Below are 21,957 nucleotides of genomic sequence, written 5' to 3' on the forward strand. Positions count from 1 at the left end.
GTATCTGATTAGTCCTGTGTGTGATGGCTTTCAGTGTAAATTCTTCCATGCAAGCTTAACCTTAATGATGATGTCCTATGTCTGGACAAAGAAGGAGGTCACAATTTGAAGTAGGCAGCTCTGGGCTTGTCCTGGAACAGTCATGAAGGACTGTTTTGCTTCAGTGGGGCAGCGCAAGGTGAACTAATCTGTTGAAGATAGGTTAAGTACAGCAGTTATACAGAGTTGTCATTTTGAAGGTATCTTCTGGTACTGCCCTAAATAACTCAATAACAAGGATAAGGGGAACTTAGGTTTTCCATACATTTCAGCGCTAGGGTTGAATGCTTTTCCATGGCATTGGGATGAGAGTAGGGTTTGTTCTGTAAATTGTACCTTCCGCTTCATTCCTTGGCAGAAGAGTGATGAAATAAATATTGAAAAAATGAACGGTGTTTTAATAAAACAGATTAGCTAAGACAGACTAGCTGGTTAGAGTGCTATTTAAGGCAGACTGTAGCATGTTGATATTTAAACATCATTGCCTTTGTCTGAAATATACATGGGAATATGACTTTACATATGAAGCCTGCATGTGTGTATATATATACACAGAAGTGTGTGTATATATATATACACACGTACATATATAAATACACACACACACACACACACACACACATATTACTATTGTCTTAACTCATTTTCCCATTGTAGACGAGCCTGGAGGGAACAAAATATTCCTAGCTTAGAGATTTCCACATCTGCTCTTCAGGCAGCTATCAGACAGAAACAGCATGGCTACATTAATCACTGTAAATCAGCACATTTTTCAACAGCACAAAGCCCTAAGCGCAGAGCCACTTTAGAGCGTGCTGCTCCATAGTTTGTTCGCAGACCTCCCATGCCAGCAGCAGGGAAGTCAGACTGTTCTATTCAACATCTTACAGTAACCAGATGCAGGATAAAGAAATTGCCTTTCAAAGCTATAGTCTGCACTAGGCTTTTCCAAGCAAAACAGTGATGTCTAGCATCCATCTTTTCTCTTCTGCTTGTTTTTCAGGCCTTTTTGGCCCTCAGCCCCCCAAGATGAGGTGTTATTCTCCTGTTTTGCAAGCAGGCTTGAACTTCATTTTAGATTCTGAAGCAGTATTTTTCACTTGGTCAGAGGGAAAGTCTGTGTATCAGTTATAAGGGGTCCACAAAAAGTAACAGAATAAAAACCTGTTGTTAGTATGTTTAAATACCTAGTGTCAGCGGAGGGTATATAGGTCCAGTGGAAATTGAAGGGGTCTACAAATTGAAGAACGGTTGAAAACCTCTGAGGGACAATCCAAATCCATGAACTTGAAGGTCATTCCTTTTCCTAGTGTATAGACTCCAACCTGATCTCACAGAAGAGAATGGAGTTTCTCTCCACAGACAGAAAAGAAGCAGTTTCTGGGTCTTCAGCTGTAGTAGGAAAACTTACATTAGGGAAGAGTAAAAATAGGTTTAGCATATGAGTTATGCTTTGTGTGCAGCCTGTTTGTGTTAAGGATGTCTCTACAGGACTGCAAGTAAACTTTCTTAGAGTTAAGCTGGCCCAAAAAAAAAGTTGGGGAACACTCCCCTGCCTTGCTCAGATGAATCACACAGTGGCCTCTGACCAAAGACAATCCACAGCTGTGCACTATATTGTGAAATGTAGAGTAGAGCGTTTCCCATTACTGTTTAAAAGGCTGTGAGCCAGATTCAATAACTAATCTTTAGACTTCAGCCTAAGTGCATCTGTCGTCAGCTTTTCCTCCAATGGAGAGAGATGTCTGCGCTCCCCATGACCAGACTGTAGCACTGGTCTTGACTCTTCTGCTTTCTTGCACTGGCAATATGGCTTGCAGACGTATCCAGTTGTTGACTCTCTGGCCATGCACCATTCTTCTCCCACTATACTCTGTGATCTGCTTAGATGGGAAGAGAGTTGCTCTGCACTGTAGACGGTGGGATCACAGATTTGTGCATTGGAAATGCACAAATGTGTGCGTGACTCAGTTTCATCTGAAGACCTTTTCTGCTCTAGTAGTGATGTGGAGGCAGGATGTAGACCAGAGGGAAAGACCCTGAATCCCTGCATAAGAGTGGATAGTGTAAGGTAGAGAGAAGATATGTGTTATGCCATAGCAGTGAAGAAGTTTATGGACTTGTTATCTTGATAAATGGTTTAATAGCACAGTAAAGAAACCATCGAATGCCTACTCTTGAGGTACTGGGAAAACTTTCTCATGGACTGCAACATGTTGCTTGTGGTTGAGGAAATAAGCATCCTGACTGTCCACAGCCCAGATGTGGGACCAGTGACAAGAACAAAGCTGAAAGATAAAGCAGAGCAGAAAACAGAGCAGAAATAATTTTCCCCAGTATAAGCAAGGTTTCAGGTATCTATTACTTCATACTCTGACAATTCTAGTGTTACCAAACTCCAGTAACAGAGGGGTGAAAGATCACTGGGACTGCTGGTGCTACAGGGGGGCACATTTCAACCAGTATTAAGAGCCTTTGGTGTGTGAGACAGTGAAGGAAAATACGGGAATTCTGTGATGCCTGAAACACATGACATTAAATAATATTTTATCAACGCTTATATTTGTCAAATGGGTACATGCAGTTTATAGTGACTTTTTAGTTTTATTAACTGAGGCCAACTTAATAATCAAGATTTTTTCTGATATAGTCCCATTATCATTCTTTCTTCTCAGCAGTACTACATGAGAATTTAAAGCAGTGTCTAGTATAGAATAGTAGGCCCCTTGGAAATTGGCTGTTGTAAAATATAATGCTTTGGAAAGGCTGAAATAAATTGAAGGCTATAAAATTTTTTCATGATATTAAAATGTAAAGCAGAAGGTAAGTTAAAGCAACTCCAATTGAGGAGTCATGCCTGTTAATCTGTAGCATAAGCTCAAATTTGTAGTTGAAAACAATTTTCTGAAACTTGACTAGGCTGGTTTCTGTGTTACTAGGGGTAGGAACACCTCTCTGTTAAAAGTGGTTTTTAATAGGGTTTAACCATAATTGTCCAGTTTTTGCTGGTTGTTCAAAATAGTTCCACCTCAGGTTGGTCAACTATTGTTGGCTTCATCTCAGCTGCTACCAGCATTCAACAAAAATGCTGTTTTAAGCTTGTCTTTCAGTGATTCACATGTTTGTACAATAACAGTTTTGTTTGTTAAATGAACTTAAAGACAGAAATAGATGAGCCAGTATTCAGGGTGAGTCACCTTTTGGTCCATCTAGAACCATCTTTCTCTCTCCCTAAACTATCCTATTTTAATCAAAAGGAATATTTTCACAGGAGAGTACAGCTCTAAGATGTGCATTGGTATTATTCCAGTTTTTGTGTCACTGACTGCTTGTTCCTGTTTAAACAAATACCAAATCCCGTGAGAAATCCCATAGCCCTTGCTTATTTCAGCCTTTTTATTAGTTTTGACATATTTATTGATTCCTTTGGCTACATGTGAGTAAGCAATGCAGGTTTGGACTTGCATCATCTTATGCTGCTGTAATAAAGATGACAATGGAGTATTTTCCAAATGTCAATCACATACTCTCTATCTTTTTTTATAAGTACATTTGCTAGTCTCTCTTGTATGCTATCTTTTCTCGCAGTTGCTTGCCTTTTTGTCCTTCTTGCTCTTAAATCCCTCAGTTACACTAGCTTGGTGGAAATTGTTTAAATGTACAACCCAAATTCTCCAGTGAGGTTTGGCTAACCAACAAGATATTCAAGTGGTTTTGTCTCCCGGGTATGTCTTCATCCCCTGCTTTTCCAGGTTGCTTGAATATCCTTGAACCATAATTTACCCTAATCCCCTTTAAGGCTTTGAAATAATAAAATACTTAAATAAAACTCTTTGGATAAATGCCCTTTAAAATATAGCCTTATCGGTGAACTATCATGCTCTCAGGGGAGTGGATTTTGTTCCTCAGACGATTAAGGGGATTTTCTGTCCACTGTATTACTGTGGTTTGTCCACTGCGATCAGGCATACCCATCTTAACTCCTGCAACAACTCAAAACAGAAAAGATGAGGAAAGGCTGGGAGAAAAATGGGACAGAGGCTAGACTGTTGCTCTGTGTGATTTTTTTCTGATGCCTGGGTTCAGTTCCCTGATCTACCACATGATTTTCTGTGGGTCACGAAGCCTTCCTGTGCTTTTGAAAAATAATTCTCTGCTCAACAGGGATGTTGCTGAGGATAAATTAAGGGTGGCAAAGTGCCTAGCCATTACAGAGGAGTAGTCGTATACACACAGAAAGGCTGTACTCAGATCTTTACTTCACAAAATAGGAACAGGGAGATCACTTGACTTGCCATCACCAAATCCACAGGGGAAGTCTGAGGCAGAGGAGGGGACTGGGTCGAATTTTTCTGCCAGAGGCCCCATGTGGTCCATTTTTCCGTGAAAAGTCCCTTTCACAGTCCTATCTAGGCCTAAACCCGGAGTCCTGGAGGTGCCTCCCAGGCAAGAAAGGGAGGCTTGGAGGATCTCACCAGGTCCCCCCTGTGCTGCAGCTCATCAGGGCAGCTGATCAGGTCCTGGAGACCAACGTAATTTGGAGACTGGTCAGAGTCATGGAAGCCTGTCTTCACTATTACTCATTTTGCAGGTAAAGGAAGATGACTTCAGTTTTTCTCCCTTCCCACTCAGCTCAGCTAGTTATTAATTTCTGTCAGGAAAAGGAACTGCAAAATAGCACTGAAGGGAGGGGGGCAAGGAACATCTCTTCCCCACTTCTAGAGCTCTATAGCTAAATTCCAGGAATAAAGGTTTGGGGTTTGTGTGTAATTTGCGAGTAATTTACTTCTGAAGCTAATTATTGTTAAAAATGAAAAATTGCTCAAAAACATCGGTAAAAGGAAGCTTTCCTTTTTATGTTACCGTGCCACCAAAACATAAAAATTCTGGTCAAAATCCAACCACATGACTATTATTTTAAAGTGATACCTTTGAGATTGTCTCTCCATTTCCAGGCACAATCTCCAGAAAGGCATCTGTATTTCCTCACATTAAGTGATAGGAAATGCAAATAGACTACAGTTTAAGTATGAAGATTACAGAGATTTATGACTGTCTTTATACATTTTTTTTGTGTAATAAAATGCAGGGAAACTATATGTAGCAAATGTTTTCTGAATTTTTTAGCTTGCACTACTCTTTCCTGCTCCAATACTACTCTTTGTCCTCTTTTTTTTCTTGAAATTTTCCTTCCAGTAGTCTCAGTTTCTAATCTGAAGTTCAAAATTTTCTGTACCTGAGATTTATGATGATGAAGTAGCAGCAATGAAACCAGTGCTTCAGCTGGATGAAGACTTTTCTCAGGTGCCTCCTAATGCTTAGGAGAATGATTATCTCCTGGTAGCTATATGCCTTGCTTAATTTTGTGCTTATTCAGAAATAGCAAAATGATAGAGAAATTTGTCTGAGGACTGAGTTCACCTCCTCCCTAGTCCCCGCTTTTCAGGAGCTCAGAAGATAAAGTACTATCTTTGGTTTTGGCTGGCATGCAGCGGCATCAGAATCAATTATTTTTTTGGCAGTGTGTTTCAGGGTGAGCAGCTCCTGCTTTTCACGGTGCCAAGGACAATGCCAAACTCACCAGCTGTGCCTGCAGTCTTGGGGGTAGAGGGATGAACAGTTAGACCAAGTTCAGTGTGGCTTCGTGACAGAACTAGAAAGGGGAGCATCTGGTGAAATTCATAATGGGAACAACCTAAATTACTTCTGTCAGCCTATACCCACTCACTGTATTCTGGAGGAGATGGGTTGAATTTCTGGTAAAGAGAGAATGTGTGGTGCAATGGGCAGAACTGACAGTGTTTGAGTAGCAGGGGCCTTGCAGGGCTCTCCAGTGTGAAAGAAGGACACAAACTGCTCTGTGCCAGTCCAGAAAAAAAATACTGTAGCCCACAGGTGACCCACACTGGAGCAAGGACAGCCCCCAGGGACTGTGGCCCATGGGCAACCCATGCTGGGGCAGGGACACCTCTGAGGGATTGCAGCCATGGGCAACCCATGCCAGGGCTCAGAACATGCTCAAAACAGCAGTCAGAAGTTTTTGTTCGTTGGTAACAAATTAAAAAGAAAATATTTGACTCAAGACTCTTTTGAACACAACACACAGCCTGGTCGAGGTTTTGTCTTTTCTGCTCACCCATGGTGGGGCACTTTGGAATGGCAGCTGTGACTCCATCATGCATGTTATAAGAATAGTCTCACTGGAAAAACTGCAAGCTATAATATTTCCCTCTGCAATCTTGGCATGTATTTTTATAGGCAAGCATATGCACAAATACAAATATTTCTATAAAATATATCTGAAATTTCTGTTTTGTTGCGGAGTCTTGAGATTTTGAATATGGGCATTGTAAGAATAAATGATCTGCTGTGTTTTATAAGATGCTTCATAAGGTTCTCCTACCTCGCTCATTTTCTCTTCAGGCCTCTTGCACTGAGGCTATTGGACATATTATGGTTATAATTTTAGATGAGTGTTGATGTTAAAAATCCTATTTGGATCTTAGAACAGACTTTTCAGCTTGTTATTGTAGGCTAGTTAGTGCATAGCTAATAAAATAGACAAGTTTCCATTGCTGTCTCATTTTTGCTGTGAAGAATGTTTCTGCCATCACCGGTTTTGCTCTAAAGACTCCAAGCTGCTGTTTTCAGCTTCATAATGGTTGAAGGAGATTCAGAGATTTCCTAATTGCGATAGTGGATTTAGTGTATGTTACAGAAATGTTGCAATCACTACTGTTTCAAAGCAGCAGCTGAAAAACCCCAAATATGATGAATCAACTATTATTTGAATAGGCTAAAAAGACAGAGCTTTCTTTTCAGTTTTGGGTAATATTTGCATGTGTTCCCTGGGAAAGGGGATCACAGAGCAGTTTTCACGTGGGAATAGCATTCCTACAGCATTAATTTGTTTTTTCTAGTTTTTGAGAGTGGACCAAGACAAAGACAGAGAATGCAGCCTGGACTGTGCTGGTTCCCCTCAGAAATCACTCTGTGCATCTGATGGAAGAACTTTTCTGTCCCGGTGTGAATTTCAACGAGCAAAATGCAAAGACCCTCAGCTGGAAATAGCCTACCGGGGCAACTGCAAAGGTGAGCAAATCAAAGTTTCCCTTGACCATAATGAAACATAATAGACTTTAAATAGTTTTTGAAAATGCCTATGTATTGAAAACTAGGAGTGCTGTACTTGAAGAGTTGTCTAAAAGCAAGTAGGTTGAAATCCACCCTGGTAATCCTGTAACAGTAGGCTACATAAAGATAAATCAATCTTTGTCCATCAACAAAAATATGACTCCCCCACCCATTTACCCTGTAATAAGTCACTATTAAGGAAATTGTAAAGTTAGGTCCTTGTTCTGAAGGACTGTATCATTGGCAGGCTCAGAGCAACTCTCAAGATTTTTATTTACCAAGGTTTCTTGTCTACTGCAGTTTGGTATTTTGATTTAGAGATCGTCAAATTCAGTCTTGTCTTTCCTAATTGCAGTCATTTAATTAGGGGGGGAAAGAAAAGAAAAAAAAAAAAGAAAAAGATCTGACTGATTACAGTTGTTTTGGTTTGTTTTAAAATGTAATCCCCCTACATGTAGAAATTGTAGGATTTTTTTTTTTTAATGTAACTGAAAGTTGTGTAAACTCTCAAATAGTGTAATTCTGGAATTCAGTGAAATGGTTTGTAATGCTTAGGGCTCTCACAGGCCATTCCTACCTACATCATCCACTCTTTTACTTCCAACCGCTGTTTAGAGAAACTGTGTGACATGTAATCCTGGCACTTCAGTTCCAATACTTACAAAGTATTCACAGTTAAATTTTTTCACTTTTAGAGTAGCTTGGTGCTAGAGAACGCAGTTGTCATGTGACATAATTCCTTACTGAAGTGTACGGTGATTCCCAACACAACAATCTTCTTTTTAAAATGTAAGAATAGCAGTGGTCATAAAGATTTACTTTCCCTTTCTCTCTGTCCAAAAGAGAGAGGCGGGGGAGAAGAAAACCCCAGGGACCACACTGATTCAACCTCTAGGAGGCAATTTTCCACATCATCTCTCTCCGTTAGCACCAGCAAACCTCTGAAGCATCAAGACTGCTTCAAAGAGACATTCTGTCTCATCTTCTGCCTAGATGAAACACTATGCTCATTCTTCAGCCCTTTCATAATAAGCCATTGTATTATCTGGTGGATCTATTTACTTTTGTGAACAAGGATAACATAATGAAGCTACCTGAGCCAAAGCTTTTGTTACATTCATGAATGACAGAGAGAATTGTTGTACACTTTGTATTTGTTCATTTTATACATTGCAGCATTACACACTTTTATGGAAATTAGTTTTACAGAATGTTTTTCTTTATTGTTTTTTCCTCCTACCATATTGATAATGTCATCTGCAAGAAATTTTTTCCATAAAGATGCATTGAATTGCCCTACCGAAGGTGTCCCCAGCAATGCTGGCAAATTTTTCTGCAGTCAACAACTGCTATTTGGAGAAGTGCTCGTTTGTTGTTTGTTTATTAATGAGCAGTGTGTCAGTACAATTGTAGACTTGGAATTAGACGCCTTAGGCAGCTTAAGTATTGCTAATAGCAAGTACACATCATGCTCTCATCAGTCAGATGCTTTTAATCTTTCAATTAAATGAATGCAAACATCACTCTAAGGTTTAAATATTTTTTCCTTTGATTGGCAGTAGGCACATGATTACCAGTAATATATTGGGTCAATATCAGCAAGAGACCAGCGCTCTTTTAATTTTACATTTTCCTAGTCTTTCTTATTCAGTGAAAGCAGTCTTAAATTTTGAAGTGACCAATGTCTTTATTCCTACCCATGGCTGCAATCATCAGAAATATTTCAAGCTGTAAAAACAAGTTTTAGAGAAGAAAAAACTGATTTCTTGGCCTAGCTGCAGTTTCAGTTTTAGCATTGCTGGAGCTACTTTTGATAGTCCCATCAAACATTCTTCTGAAAGAGCTAAGGAAGTCCTTGGATTAAGACCTCTTTTTGAGCCAGTTGCTTTTGAGTGGTGAAATTTGTTGTTGCAGGTGATGCTTGACCAAAGAGCAGAGGGTTGTTTTAGTAGGGCTAACCAAAAAGTGATGGTTCCATTTCAGGGCAACTTTCAAGGTTTCAGAATTTGTTTGCATTCCGTGTTGGAATGAAAGCAAATCCTTTTGGAAGTGTTCATCTGTCCCCCTAAAAATCAGACACCCCACCCCCCATTAAAACATTGGTTTTGAAGCAAGTTTTGAGGTTGCTAATGCAGGAAAAAGTGAAAGAAACATGCATGTTTGCATGTGGAAGATACGAAGGGAGAAAAGAGATGATTCCTGCTTTAAATCTGTGTCTTATATTCATGCATCATTGATCAGAAAAGGCAGTCTTAAGTCTGTGTCTGTCTCCTCTTGTCATCTTCTCAGGTAAAAATCCCTGTTCACCTCACAAAAATCTCGTCTGAAAATTAAATACTTCCAGGTACCCTTTTAATTAGTTGAAAACATGGTGACAAGCTTTTTGTTCGGTTCAGTCTATTCACTAGAAATCTAAACACCTTGACAGTTTATGTCGACAACCTTCTGGAATAATTTTGAGTCCCTCATTTCTTGTTTATATATTCAGAACTGTGATTTCTTTTTACATCCATAAGGGAGTTTGAACCACCACCAGACTGATGGCTGCTTTCTCTGTGTCTTTTTCATGAGAAAGTCAAATTTGGATTGACTATCTTTTCTCCTCTTCGCCTATTCTCAACATTTGTTGGCTCTATTTACTTTTGGTCATTTAAATGTTAAAATTACAAAGGGGATAGTTTGCTTTAAATATGCTTGCTTTCCTTTCTTAATTCAAGGTTCGCTCACATCAATAGTGGTCAGCTCAGGTAATTCTTTAGCATTGCAAAAGAAACCATTTTTAGGGCCTGGATCTTGAAGCTAAAATGACAGAAAACAGTGGCAGAATTTATACATTTTTCTTTTCTCGCACTCCTGTCCTAGTCCTGATGGCTGTAACAGAGACTGAAACAGCTTAACAAACCCCAAAATGAATGAACCCTGAACTTTCCTCTCAGTTCTGAAAAACAACTCACCTTTGACAAAATAAGCATCAAAATAGACTGTTCTGGTAGAGGGCTTTTTTGACAACCTTACGAAGTTTTATAATATTTCTCTCTTTTTTGCAGTCCACTTCCAGGCAGTGCTGGAATCCATTGCTAAGCTTGGAAATGCTATAAGAATTTACAGTCTTATAAAATTTCCAGCCTGCTTTTGCAGTTTCAAAGATCTCAAATAATCTGCATACACTGTAGATGAACATCCACATTTTTGGATGCTTTTCCAAACGAAATCTAAACTCTGAAGTTCTGGAGGTTTGTCACTTGCTTGACACAGATATTTACTGTGCAATAAGATTATGAATCTAATAAATAAATATATGTTGACAGCTGAGAAATGTTATTTGTGTTAGGGGGACTGTTAAAGTATCAGCTGTGATGAGGACCCACTACACACACACAAATGCTTCACAGTAAATCTGGCCCAGCATAGCCAAAGAAACAAAACACACAAGAAGTGGAAAAGCAATATGATTGCTTTTAAGCTGGTCAGAAACACACAGAGGCCATGCCTACACTAATTAATGAAGCAGTGCCAGGACACGGTATGACTGCCTACACAGGTACGCTGGCAGAGTGCTCCCTGTTGCACTTTGAGCACGGGCCAGCTAGCGCTTTCCCGAGGACTGTGTCTGTGTGACTCGGAGGTTGGATGGGCCAGTGACTGTTCCCAGTAGGCAGCATGCACAGAGCCACCTTTCTTTTAGGGGTTTAAGGCCGTTCAACCTGAGAACTGAACCGAACTACTCTTACAGACTGCCCTGATGCATGCCAGGGTAGATCTATTCCTACGACTAATACAAACTTCGACACAAGTCTTTTAGCGCTCGGCCTTGTTCCCTCCACTACAGCTGGCGAGGATGGGACTGGAGAGCTCTGGATATCACACAGGAAGGCTTTGCAACTTACAGAACTGAGCCTTTGATACTCTTTGTCAGTGCATGTGAAAAGTACAAGCTGAAGTTTCTTAGTCTTGAAAATAGGACCAGCAATGCAGAAGTACCACGTCTACCAAAAAAAAAAAAAAAAAGGGAAAAACCTTGTTCTAAAAAGGGAAAAAACCCTTTAATTTATATGCTTGAATGATGCAGCTGCCAATTATGAGTAGAGAGTGTTGCCTAGCACTGCAGTCTCCTGTAGGGCCAGTAGCTACAGTTTTACATTTAATGGGGATTTTACATGATTTGGAATATGGTATAGGTTACTCCAAAAGGTTGTGCTTGTATGGAAATTGAAATGCACAAGACATCAGCTAAAAGCATCTTCCCCAGCAGAATCGGGAGAGGTGTTGCTGAGTGAAGATCTCCTTCTTTATCTTACAAATGTAAGGCTAAACGTCTGTCACGAACCATGACAGATAAGACTACCTGAAACTAATGTTTTGGTTTTTTCATGGAGCATCTTGTACATCCTGTATGAAGAAGTCTGGTTTGTTGTTGGTTTGTTTTTTTTTTCTCCTATAAGTGTTCACAATTACTCTGTAAAATTTAGTTTTATGGCATTGTACAAAGAATACTCAAATTTTCTATTTCTATTTTATGAAAATTTTGCATTATAAATACAAAAAGAAAGAGAGAATGCTTCAACTCATTTCTGCAAACTCCTGTCAGTTTCACCTATGCTAAAATCAATAGAATTTTTCTATCAGGTTTTCTACCCTATTTATTCCCCACTACTGAGCAATTTTTTTCCCGTGAACTTTGCAAATGTGAACTCATATTTTTCCTGCAGCAGTTTTCAAATAATGTTAGGCTTTTCAAGTAGTTTTCCGTGACAGTAAATAACGTGTATTAACTTCTAAACCTGAAATTATGATGCTGGGCGGAGATGAGTGGGATTGAAGGTTTTTTCAATGAAACTGTGCCTTTTTTTGACATGACAACAAGCTGTAGTCCTAGCTAGGTTAGTGGAAGATTTTTCTGTGGGATCAATGGAGTTTTTCAGAGTTCAGAAACTTTGAGTAACTCCATTCCCGTTGGACAGCCTCTCATCTCCCATCTCAGCAACTTCAGGTCTCAAGTGTAGAAAGTCTGCTAGCTCATTGCATCTTGTTCAAAGCGAGCAATATGTGTAACCGGAGTGTCTAGTGGAGGGACCACCGTTTTTCTCTCTGATGGACCATCAAGCAAACAGTGAATAGTGGACAGCAGCAGTTTAATTCACAGTTTCGCTAGTGGTGTAAGGGTGAATTGGGGTAGTTCATCTGGGGTAGTTTGAACTTTATGTAAGCATTCAAGCTCTTTATATGAATATTTGCTGAGATTTAGGCAACTTGTCAGGAGGAAGCTGAAGAGCATGTGCAATGCCTGTGACTGAATTTTGGATGTCTGTGGCTCCTGGGAGTGTTTTACCTGAACAGCAAAGCCTCTATCTCCCATGGAGATGTCCCTCTTAGAGTTAGCTAAAAGAAGCTCCTGTTGGTTTAACTAAAGTTTGCCCTGAAAGTGGTCTGCAAGCATAGCAGGATAATGCACTCAAAAATACATATTTTTTCTTTTTTTCTTCATTTTCTCTTCTTGTTCTGTACATAACATTAAGAATACTTGTTCCCTTTCTCTGTTTTTAAGTGAATGTACCAGGCCCATAACTGGCGCATTGGAGACTAATATTCTGAATGTGTTAAGCAAGTGGCTCAGTAATAATATTTGGTATTCTGACATTGTGATCAATGGAAAAACAAATTCACATGTACAGTCCTGCCAGCATACCTCTGCCCTAACATAGAGTTCTTGAAACATCCCAGCTGAGGTGCTTGGATTTCTTGGCTTCTCTACCAATACTTCGCTAAAATAAGACTTCTCTAATGGCTGGAGTTTTGATACAAATTATTCACTGTAAAATTGCAACTGCCAACTCGCATCACATTTCCTTACTTCACTGTCATCATGTAGCAGCAACATGGGTTTACAGTGAACTGTTAAACTGGACTTGGGACACATCTCTGACCAGTCCATACTCAAAATGGCAATGTAAGAGCTTTACACAGAGTGATATTTAATTTGCGAGTGGCTTGGCATTTAGTCTGGCTGGCACTCAGAGTGTGTATTCAGTATTTGCAGAGGTGGCCCCAGCAGGGCCTTGCTGCTTCATGAGCACACCAGGGATAGCCATCACACGCAGTAGTGTCATTGTTATTCTATAACTATGTAGAACCCCTTTCTCCACTGGAAACCCTGGGTAGCTCATGTTTAACTTAATTTGTTTATGGTATCTTAAAGAGCCTGGCTGTTTAAAAATGCCATTCTTTTATGGGCTATCATAGACATAACAAAAGGTACTATCTTCATTCTCACGATTCACATAAAGAACTGAAGCACATCAAAATATGAGTGGAATTTCCCATAAAGAGGTATTTTACTATTTGCTATTTACTTTCCTTAAAGAGAGAAACACTCAGCATTTGTTTCATTAAAATGGGGCTTTCAGCAATAATGAAAAGTTTCACGCATTTGAACTATTACTACAATGAGTTAACAAATGAATTAAGGACATGCTTCAATAATTTGAAATTATATGAATTAAGGTACCTTTCTGTCCTTGGATAAACATACTGATATGATTTTCCCTTTGTGAAGAGAAAGGAGGGCCTCGCTGGTCAGTAGTTGTTTTGGGCTCATAAATTAACCCGTAATTCAGGCATCTAAGCATTCCTTTGGGGAAATGTTGCTGTTGCCCCTTAGCTGAAGAACTGGGTTATAAATGCTGGACGTGGTTTCTGAGTGCACACCTTATCCTGTATTCCCACTGCCCAGAGGCTGCCCTGAAGGTCAGGTTTGCCTGCGAGCCGGGTGTGAGCTCGACGGGTGCTCGCAGTGCCTGAGCGCATCCCTTCGGTCAGCATGTGGGCAGGGACGTTGGCTTGGCCAGTCCACCTGCTGCCTGGAAGGCAGCCCTGTGGGCTGTGTTTGGGAGGCAGAACATGCTCCCGAGATGTTTCGTTTGGAGAGAGAAAGAAAGACATAGTGGGTAGGTTTGGTTCTTTTCCTAACTGAAGTGAGTGAAAGTGGGACTGGACCGAGGTGTCAGTCTGTAAAATAAACCTGAACACACGCTGAGAGCTTGCACAGTCTGCAGATTGAAAGCAGAACAATTTCCACTTGTCCTTGTCACCTCTCCTTTTTCTCCTCTCCCTTTTCTTTTTTCCTTATATTTTAAGAGGAAAAAGAAAAAAGAAAAAAAAGAGAGGAATGCAGGTTTTTTTTATTATTTGGGAAAAAATATATTAAAATGAGAATGTATTGAGAAGTGGTATCAGTTTGGGTTTTTTTGAAAATAAACTTTCTGGGAAAAAAATTGATTATAAGGCAGATTTTTATCTTTAAAATACTTTTAGCTAGGAGCTGTCTCCTCCTTTTTCAGACATATTTTTTCACTGTAGACACTGCGTTTAATCTGTAGAATGACTGCAAGTTTCCAGGCTGTAATGCTGGCAATCCTGATACAAACATTGTTCAGCCCCAACCTCATTTTGGTTTTGAGTCTTCGTTTATGTTACGTGTCAAGCTGTTATGTATCAAGCCACTGTAGTAAAATTGTTAATTTGAGAAACAAAATATTCAACATCTTGGTGAACAAAAGGTTTCTACATACAGAAGTTATGATTTATGTAGTCTCTGAAAGCAAGAGGGGTTGGCTTCTGATTATACTTTCTAGTAGGTATTTAATGGGGGTGGACAAAGTTTTAAGTACATTTGGAATATTTTTTGTGGAATATCCCCTGCTCTTTTAAATGTGTCTACCGGTACATGGAACACAGGACGAGTAACACTGAAATAGTATCCACAATTTGCCGGAAGTGGAATTTATCTCTTTTTAAAATACTCAATTTTTCTTGATAATATTTCTCCAAGCAGAATTTGCCAAAGCCAGACTGCACAGAAACAAGGCATGTAAGAGCATTCTTAGGCAGAAAAAAGGTGTCTTTTTAGAATCGAATATGCACTACTGCAATTGTATGAAAGTAATCTTTTTTTCGTTTTGTGGAGTTTTCTTTTCATTTCTGCTCATGTATTTTCAATTTAAGTTTCTGGTTTAATATAAAATGAACATCTTAAAGCAAGTGAAGTAGAAACTACTCCTGCTAAAGCAATAATACTGCACTGAAGAGTAGGAAGAACAAATAGTTGCAAGCCTTCTCAGATTTTCAGTGCAAGAATTATAAATTGGCCCACATTAGACTTCTCCAAACTATCAATTCTTTGTTCTGCTCAGAAAGCTTAGTCTGACCTTTGGTATGTAAAAAATCAGAAAGCTGTGGCTTTAGATTTTCTTGCAAATATTTGATTCAGTTCTAGTTAGAATGTATCTCTCCAAATGTGGCTGTTAGCAAATAAAGAGAAATATTCTTGTGCCAAGAAGGAATCCAGCGCAGCATTCCTTATTTTATCTTAAAGCTTAGCTATCTAAACTGTGGGGTGGTTGCAAAATGTGAAAAAAAAAAAAAAGAAAACAACAAAGAAACCCCACATTGCCTGCCTCTGCTAGATGCCAACAGAGGAGAGTTTAGGCTAAGATTGTTCTGCTGTTTTGTTTGAATCCAGAATGCAGCAATAAAAATAAATAGCGAAAGAGTTGGCCAGCCCTTGTCACGAAGCAGCAAGTCTTTATGGCTGTGTCAGACTAAATGTCTGTGCTGACATCCTTTCCACCCAAGAGGCTAATAATCTCAGCATCTTTGAAACTGAAACTTTGAGCACGTATAGCTTGCTATATGTTTCCTATCACTAGAGGCTATAGCTATTTATATGCTTTGTTGGTAGACATGATCAGTTCTTTGGAATATACACTGACCTAGGTCAAACATCGTAGAAAATTTTCGTGTTATGAATAGTTTATGCCATATAAACCAAATGGTGTCTCGTGCTCTGAATAAAACATTTTTGCGCTAAATTAACTGCAAAAAAAGACAATTTGACTTTTATCGTATCACTACCAGTTAGCAAAAGAGTATAGCAGTGGGAAAGAAACACAGAAGTAGAAGAAAGTTCTGGTTCATTGTTAGGACAATTCAGTAAAGTGCTCAGGTGGATAGCTAACTTTAAACAGCTTGTTGCACTGTATTTTTCTAAATTTAAGGGCAAGTAAGTGTATATAGGTATTGTGGCAGTCATGGTGGGGCAGTAAGGGAAACTTGCAGAGAAACAGTGAGATGTATTTGGATTATGTGTGTCTATACTAGGTCTGCTTGTTCACATCTATGTGACTTTAGAAAAGCTTTCTCTTTAGTGTAAGAACAGCTAAGTATCTGTGGAAAGCCCTCAAGGGAACTTTTTCTTCAAACGATTAAGTTTAACCACTTTATAAGTAGTTTTAACAAAGTGGTAAATGTTTCTGATCTGTTCAGCGGGATATTCCATCTATAATAAAATAACTAAATAAACTGTGAAGTGTATTTTATGCATAAATACATAACAAGCCCATGTCACACACAGTAATCTCTCTGAAAGCAAGCAAAGTCTGCTCAGTGTATTGGGACTGGGAAAGGTACTTTTATTCTTACTGAAATATATAGCAAACCAAGAAATACCGGATGAACTAAATCAAAATCCTTGCAGGAGATTTATCTATTCTTTTGGCAAGCTGTGTACTTTTCCATGAGAGAATCTGGGTTAGATCTCCCTGTGGAGCCCCAAGTTGCTGTAAATTCAATTGTATTAAATGTCACTTTAGAGATGGTGTTTACACCCTTGATGAGTTTGTGTCATTGTTTTAAAGATAAACTTCTACTTTGCAGTAATAAACTTCTCTCTGTGTGATATATTATTCAAGGATTAGCCAGCAGAGTTGAAGTTGATGGATGTTTTCTTTTTTTTATGAAGCTCAGTGTTTTCGGTGCTGTACTTTTGGAAATAAGGCATAAAATGAGATTAGTTCCAAGTCAGTCCTGTGCTGTTTGTGAGGCTAATTCTGTTTCCAGAATTTCCTTGGGTACTGCAATTTTCTATTGACTTCAGTGCCATCGCGGGAAGTCCTGTGCTCAGGATGTCATGCGTGACAGAATCTGGTTCTGGATCCTGCAGCGGTGTACCGGCACTGCTTCACTTCATAGGTGAAAGTCTTCCCTGCTGCGCATAGAGGCTTAGCACAAATTTAAGATGGCTTTATATTTCACTTGTGCCTTCCAGACACTGGTCTCCTCTGGAAGCCAGAATTGTCACCAGTGCAATTCAAAAAGGCCTCCCCAAACAGCTACAACTCTGTAATCTCCTCAGTTCTGTGTATTTCTGCCCAGTCCTATGCACCCACTTTTGTCTTCAGTTACACACCCCGAGATGTAGTTGTCTTCTTAAACCTCTAGCTGACTTTGCAGTCCTGCTGCTGAATCACAGTGGTACAATCAACACACTGGCCAACGTACAGTGATAAAATGCATCAAGCCCTGTACCAACCCAGGTTGAGAGCTAATACAACCTAAGTGAGCTAATTTAAGGTAAACTCATGCATCTTCATGCTCAGTTTCTATGCCAAGAGAGTTTTTTTCCCAGCAAGCTTCTGGGATGTAAAAGCCCATTTACCTGGAATCGAGAGGATAAAGTCTCACTGAGTCAGTCATTGACATAATTCGAAATTACAGCTGGGTGTACATATCTGCAAAATTATTTTTTCCCATTGTCTGAGTATAGACAAATAAGGCCTCATTTCAGCCAGGTTTTTACAGGTCTTAGAACCAAACGATTTTTTCACCAGGTCATATACCAGATTCTGGCTTGAGCCTGCTGGCTCCCTTATTAATACTTAAGCTAGGGAGAGAAATAAAGTATAGTGGGAATTCTAGTCAGAAACCAGTAACAGTTTCAAGCCCCTTATTTTTCCGCTAGATGGTTCCAAAAGTTTAAACAAAAACAGATTTAAAAAAAAAAAAGCTTTTTTTTTTAGAGCTAGAAATCCGATATAACAACAGTGAAACAAGGCTGACTTGTTCCAGTGATGCACAGTGTTGCACAGTGCTTTTCATCCTTCCAACACCTTGCAGACTTGGAGTCCCCTCTGCTCTCAGGTTGTTTGTCACCAGTGTGATGCCGTTCACCCCAGAAGAGTTTGGCCTGCTTTGGTCAGGGTCCATGATGATCAAAATCAAAGCTGTGGGCTGATTAATCAGCACAGAGGTACCAGGTAAGTCCCACCACCTTTCATTCTCGGTCTTCATTTCAAAATAACTAGGGTCCCTCCTGATCTGAATTATTCCTGTTTTAGATAAAGTTGAATCTGTATGTGAGAGACTTCACTGGTATCCCCTTAGATGTCAATATCCCTATAAACCTCCTTCTGGCAAGCCACTTAAGCCTAGATTAATCCTAGCAATTTGGGATTCATGTGAGTCATCTTCATTAGTTACACTTGTGCAAGGTGCACAGAGGGGCCCGTAGACAAGAATTGTCTGGGTGCACTCACAGGACTTTGCACAGTGAGTCCCAGATTTGGCTTCACTGAGTGAGCATGGGCAATGGTCATGTGGAAGGTTTGTTTCCCTATGGATTAGGATCTCACCCATCATTGACTTTTGCCTGTTAGGAGCTGCAAGGTCTCCCTACATCTCTCTCTTGTCTGATACTTTGATGTGAGCTCATGTTTCAGCCTTTCTCCCAGTCATGGCAAGAATTAATTTTCTCGTCCTTTTTCAGCTGTTATTTTACATAAATGTCTAGCACTTCAATCTCTTGAATTCTTCTTTTCCTTTGGAAAATTTGTTTGAAATCGCGCAGTAGATTTAGAAGGTGCTGCAACCAGGACACAAAGGCAGATGCTCAGATCGCGTAATCTTACAAATTTATTATTAAAAATATTATAACTTCTTTTGGCTTCAGTGATGTTTTATTTGGAAGGAATTTAGCTCCTCTGAATTAATAATCTAATGTTCATTAGTATTCTGAGGAAGAATGTTTTTATATGTCTTCTTTTTATCTTGACCACCTATTCCGTTTCTTCTATCAGGTTTGGACCACATCTCTGTGTCATAGTTATTCCCCTGTGGTAATATGTTGGTGAAATAAAATTACAGAACTAGGAATAATGTTTTCACTATACACAGTTTCATATGCTTAACTTCATAAGAGATCTTCCTCATGGGTTTATTTTGGGTATACTGAAGCACAGTAATGCCCCCCAGCTTTAAAATGTTTCCATGGTTATATAATACAAAATAAGGCTTCAAACATGAATTTTATATTCCACTAAATTTGGTCATTGTTGATTTTAAAGCATATTAGATCATCCACAAATAGGAGGCCTTTAGAGCATCAGGCTGTTTAGGAACAAGTGGTGGACAGTTTTGGAGAACTTCTCTTTCTCCTTGGCATGTTTTTATGATAATTCAAATACTGGACGTAATTTACAACCCTGCTGGTACTATACCAGAGACCTTATGTGATGGAATTTATATCACTTTTCCTTTTAGACATTTAAACCACATGTCATTCTAGAAAAACGAGGACAGAGGTCCAACAAAGGAGTGATTTATTTTCAGTTAAAATACTAGCTACATTAAAACCACATGTTATTAAGTACTGTATAACCAAACCATACCCAGAAGAAGGCTTACGACACAAAAGCTTGCTTAAAATGTTTCTTTTTTTTTCCCAAAAAATTTTGGCAGTGCATACATTAACAGACTTTACCTGAGCTGCACAGTGCATTGGCTATAATTTTCCCTTGACGAAACAAATTATTAAAGTACCAGAGTACAAATTAATTCAGTTCCTTATTATTTTTCTCACATTTCTGGGTGGTTGAACTTTTCTGTCCATTTTAGGTAACGTTGCATCTCTGTGAATATCCCTCCTCAAACAGCATAATACCATTAAGGTTGTTAAGACTGAAACATAGTTTTTCAAAGTGAAACAACTTGTATTTTGGGCGTTTTACCAACATGAACTCTCATAATGCTCCTGTGAGAAGAGTAAACTAATGCACGGAAATAGTGCACACAAATCCAAGACCAGAAGGGAAATCAATACAAAGATTACAATTAAGGGGCCCCAATTTTATTTTCAGGATACAGACGCTGAGGACCATTTTCTGTCCTCATTATGCTACACTTTCACACCAGATTGCCTAGGACTTGAAGGGAATTTTTTATGCTAATGTTGCCAAGTGAGTAGTCCAAAGCTTGGTGGAGATGACCAGTGAAGGATTCATCCTGTACAAAGGACTTCTGCGGTGGCATCAAGCTTCCATGCTGGTTCTGTGCATGTATGTCTGGATGATACTGGCACAGAGAGGGTGCTTGGAGGTCTGGGAACTTAGCTGGCTCAGCTGTATGCTCCTGGGGATTGTTAGATGCCAAAACCCTGTCAAGGTATGCTGGTATCAAATGGGGAAGTGAAAGTGTTGCTGCTTCACTGTTCAGATTCTGTTCAATGTGCAACTTGCACGGATGAGAAAGCCTGTCCCCGTGCTTTCTAAGAACCGCACAAACATTCACGAATCACCACAACACGCCTGTCTCACAGGTAATCACTGGATAGTTTTAGCCCTAGAAAGGAACTAGCCAGTTACTGTCAAACAGTCTTTAAACAAAGCAGCGATCAGAAGCAGCAAATTTCTCCGCTTGTATGCTTGAGATCATTCTAATTCAGATGTTACAGTAACATCTTGAAATCATTAATACTACCTTAAGCTTGCCTGGTATTCTCATTTGTCCTGAAATTTCTTAGCTCAAGCAGATCCTGAAGTATTGATTCTGCATCAGCAACATGCTAAAATTTGTAGCGGCTTTAAACAAAAAGAAGTATATGTTACGTGTCTTTTCTCACCCTTTGGCTTCTAATTGAAATGTAGTATATGTATTAGACAATATAATATCTTAAACCATAGAAACTCTACTGAATTAAAGCTGTATAGTTTGCTACCTTGTCTTGGATGGAGACCAGTACCAAGTAACGCAGGAGATGGTGCAAGAAACTACACAGTGGACAAAAAAGGACCACGTGGTACGCTTTAACTTGTGCCATGTCTAAATCGTAAACTGTTACAGCAAATTTAGCATAATACGAATTAAGCATGTCCGAAATTATTATTGAATCACCTCCCTAACAAGCCCCTCTGCTGTACAGTATATATATATTTTTTTTTTTTTTTACCAACCTAGTCAGCACATCTGTAGTCACAACTGAGATTGCTGCCTAATTGAAGTAAATGGCGTGTAAACTCACAGTAGGAAATATAAGGCAGCTATACTCCTGCTGCCTGCTTTGCCTTTCCTGAAGCACTGGAATGCTAGTGCTGCCACCTGCCACCAGCACTGAAAGAATATTGTGGGGCACAAAGTGGCAGCTATTGCCATGTTAAATTGATAGGAGAAGCCCACTTTGGGCTTCTGCCCTTTGGCAGCAGTTGGAGCAGCAAGGTTGTCTCTGCAGGCATCTCTCCATCTCATCTTCCAGTTCTGTCCTTCCCCTCTGTGCTTCACTTCGTGAAGACCTCTCATCTTGAGGTGGCAAAATTTCAGTTTTGTTTACTCTGCTTGGCAGCATGAGCACATTTGGGCAAACCAAAGGACTCACAGGTTAGACAGGCAGTCAAAGGTTGGAGGAAGAACATGATTATACTAGTGATTCGCTTATGATACTCAGCAAAAAAATGTTACTACCATGCAGGCGAATGAGGTGAATTAGGACAATATTGCCTAGAAGTTATTGTCTTCCATTTTTTTTGTTTCCTAAAAAAATGCAAATGATTGTACATTTTCCCTGATTATAATTCCAGTTCTCCTTATGTGGGTCTCAGAGCCTTCTTCCATTTTCTTAATTTAGGTTATCACCTATCTTTTCTTTATATTGCATCATCCAACTGACTTGCCTTCTCCCTT

At 39.4% G+C, this 21,957-nt stretch overlaps 1 protein-coding gene across 1 annotated transcript in view; it reads left to right on the forward strand.

Moving 5' to 3' along the window:
• Positions 1-6,959: 6,959 nt before the first annotated feature.
• SMOC2 (SPARC related modular calcium binding 2) overlaps positions 6,960-21,957 on the forward strand; it is a gene marked incomplete at its 5' end in the record, with an annotated part of 101,707 nt that continues 86,709 nt past the window's right edge. Inside the window, one exon of the mRNA XM_009579672.1 lies at positions 6,960-7,131. Within this exon, the coding sequence (XP_009577967.1) occupies positions 6,960-7,131 (172 nt within the window). The remainder of the gene's footprint in view (positions 7,132-21,957) is intronic.

The sequence above is a fragment of the Fulmarus glacialis genome, unplaced genomic scaffold (assembly GCF_000690835.1).
Source record: "Fulmarus glacialis isolate BGI_N327 unplaced genomic scaffold, ASM69083v1 scaffold7806, whole genome shotgun sequence".
Lineage (NCBI taxonomy): Eukaryota > Metazoa > Chordata > Aves > Procellariiformes > Procellariidae > Fulmarus > Fulmarus glacialis.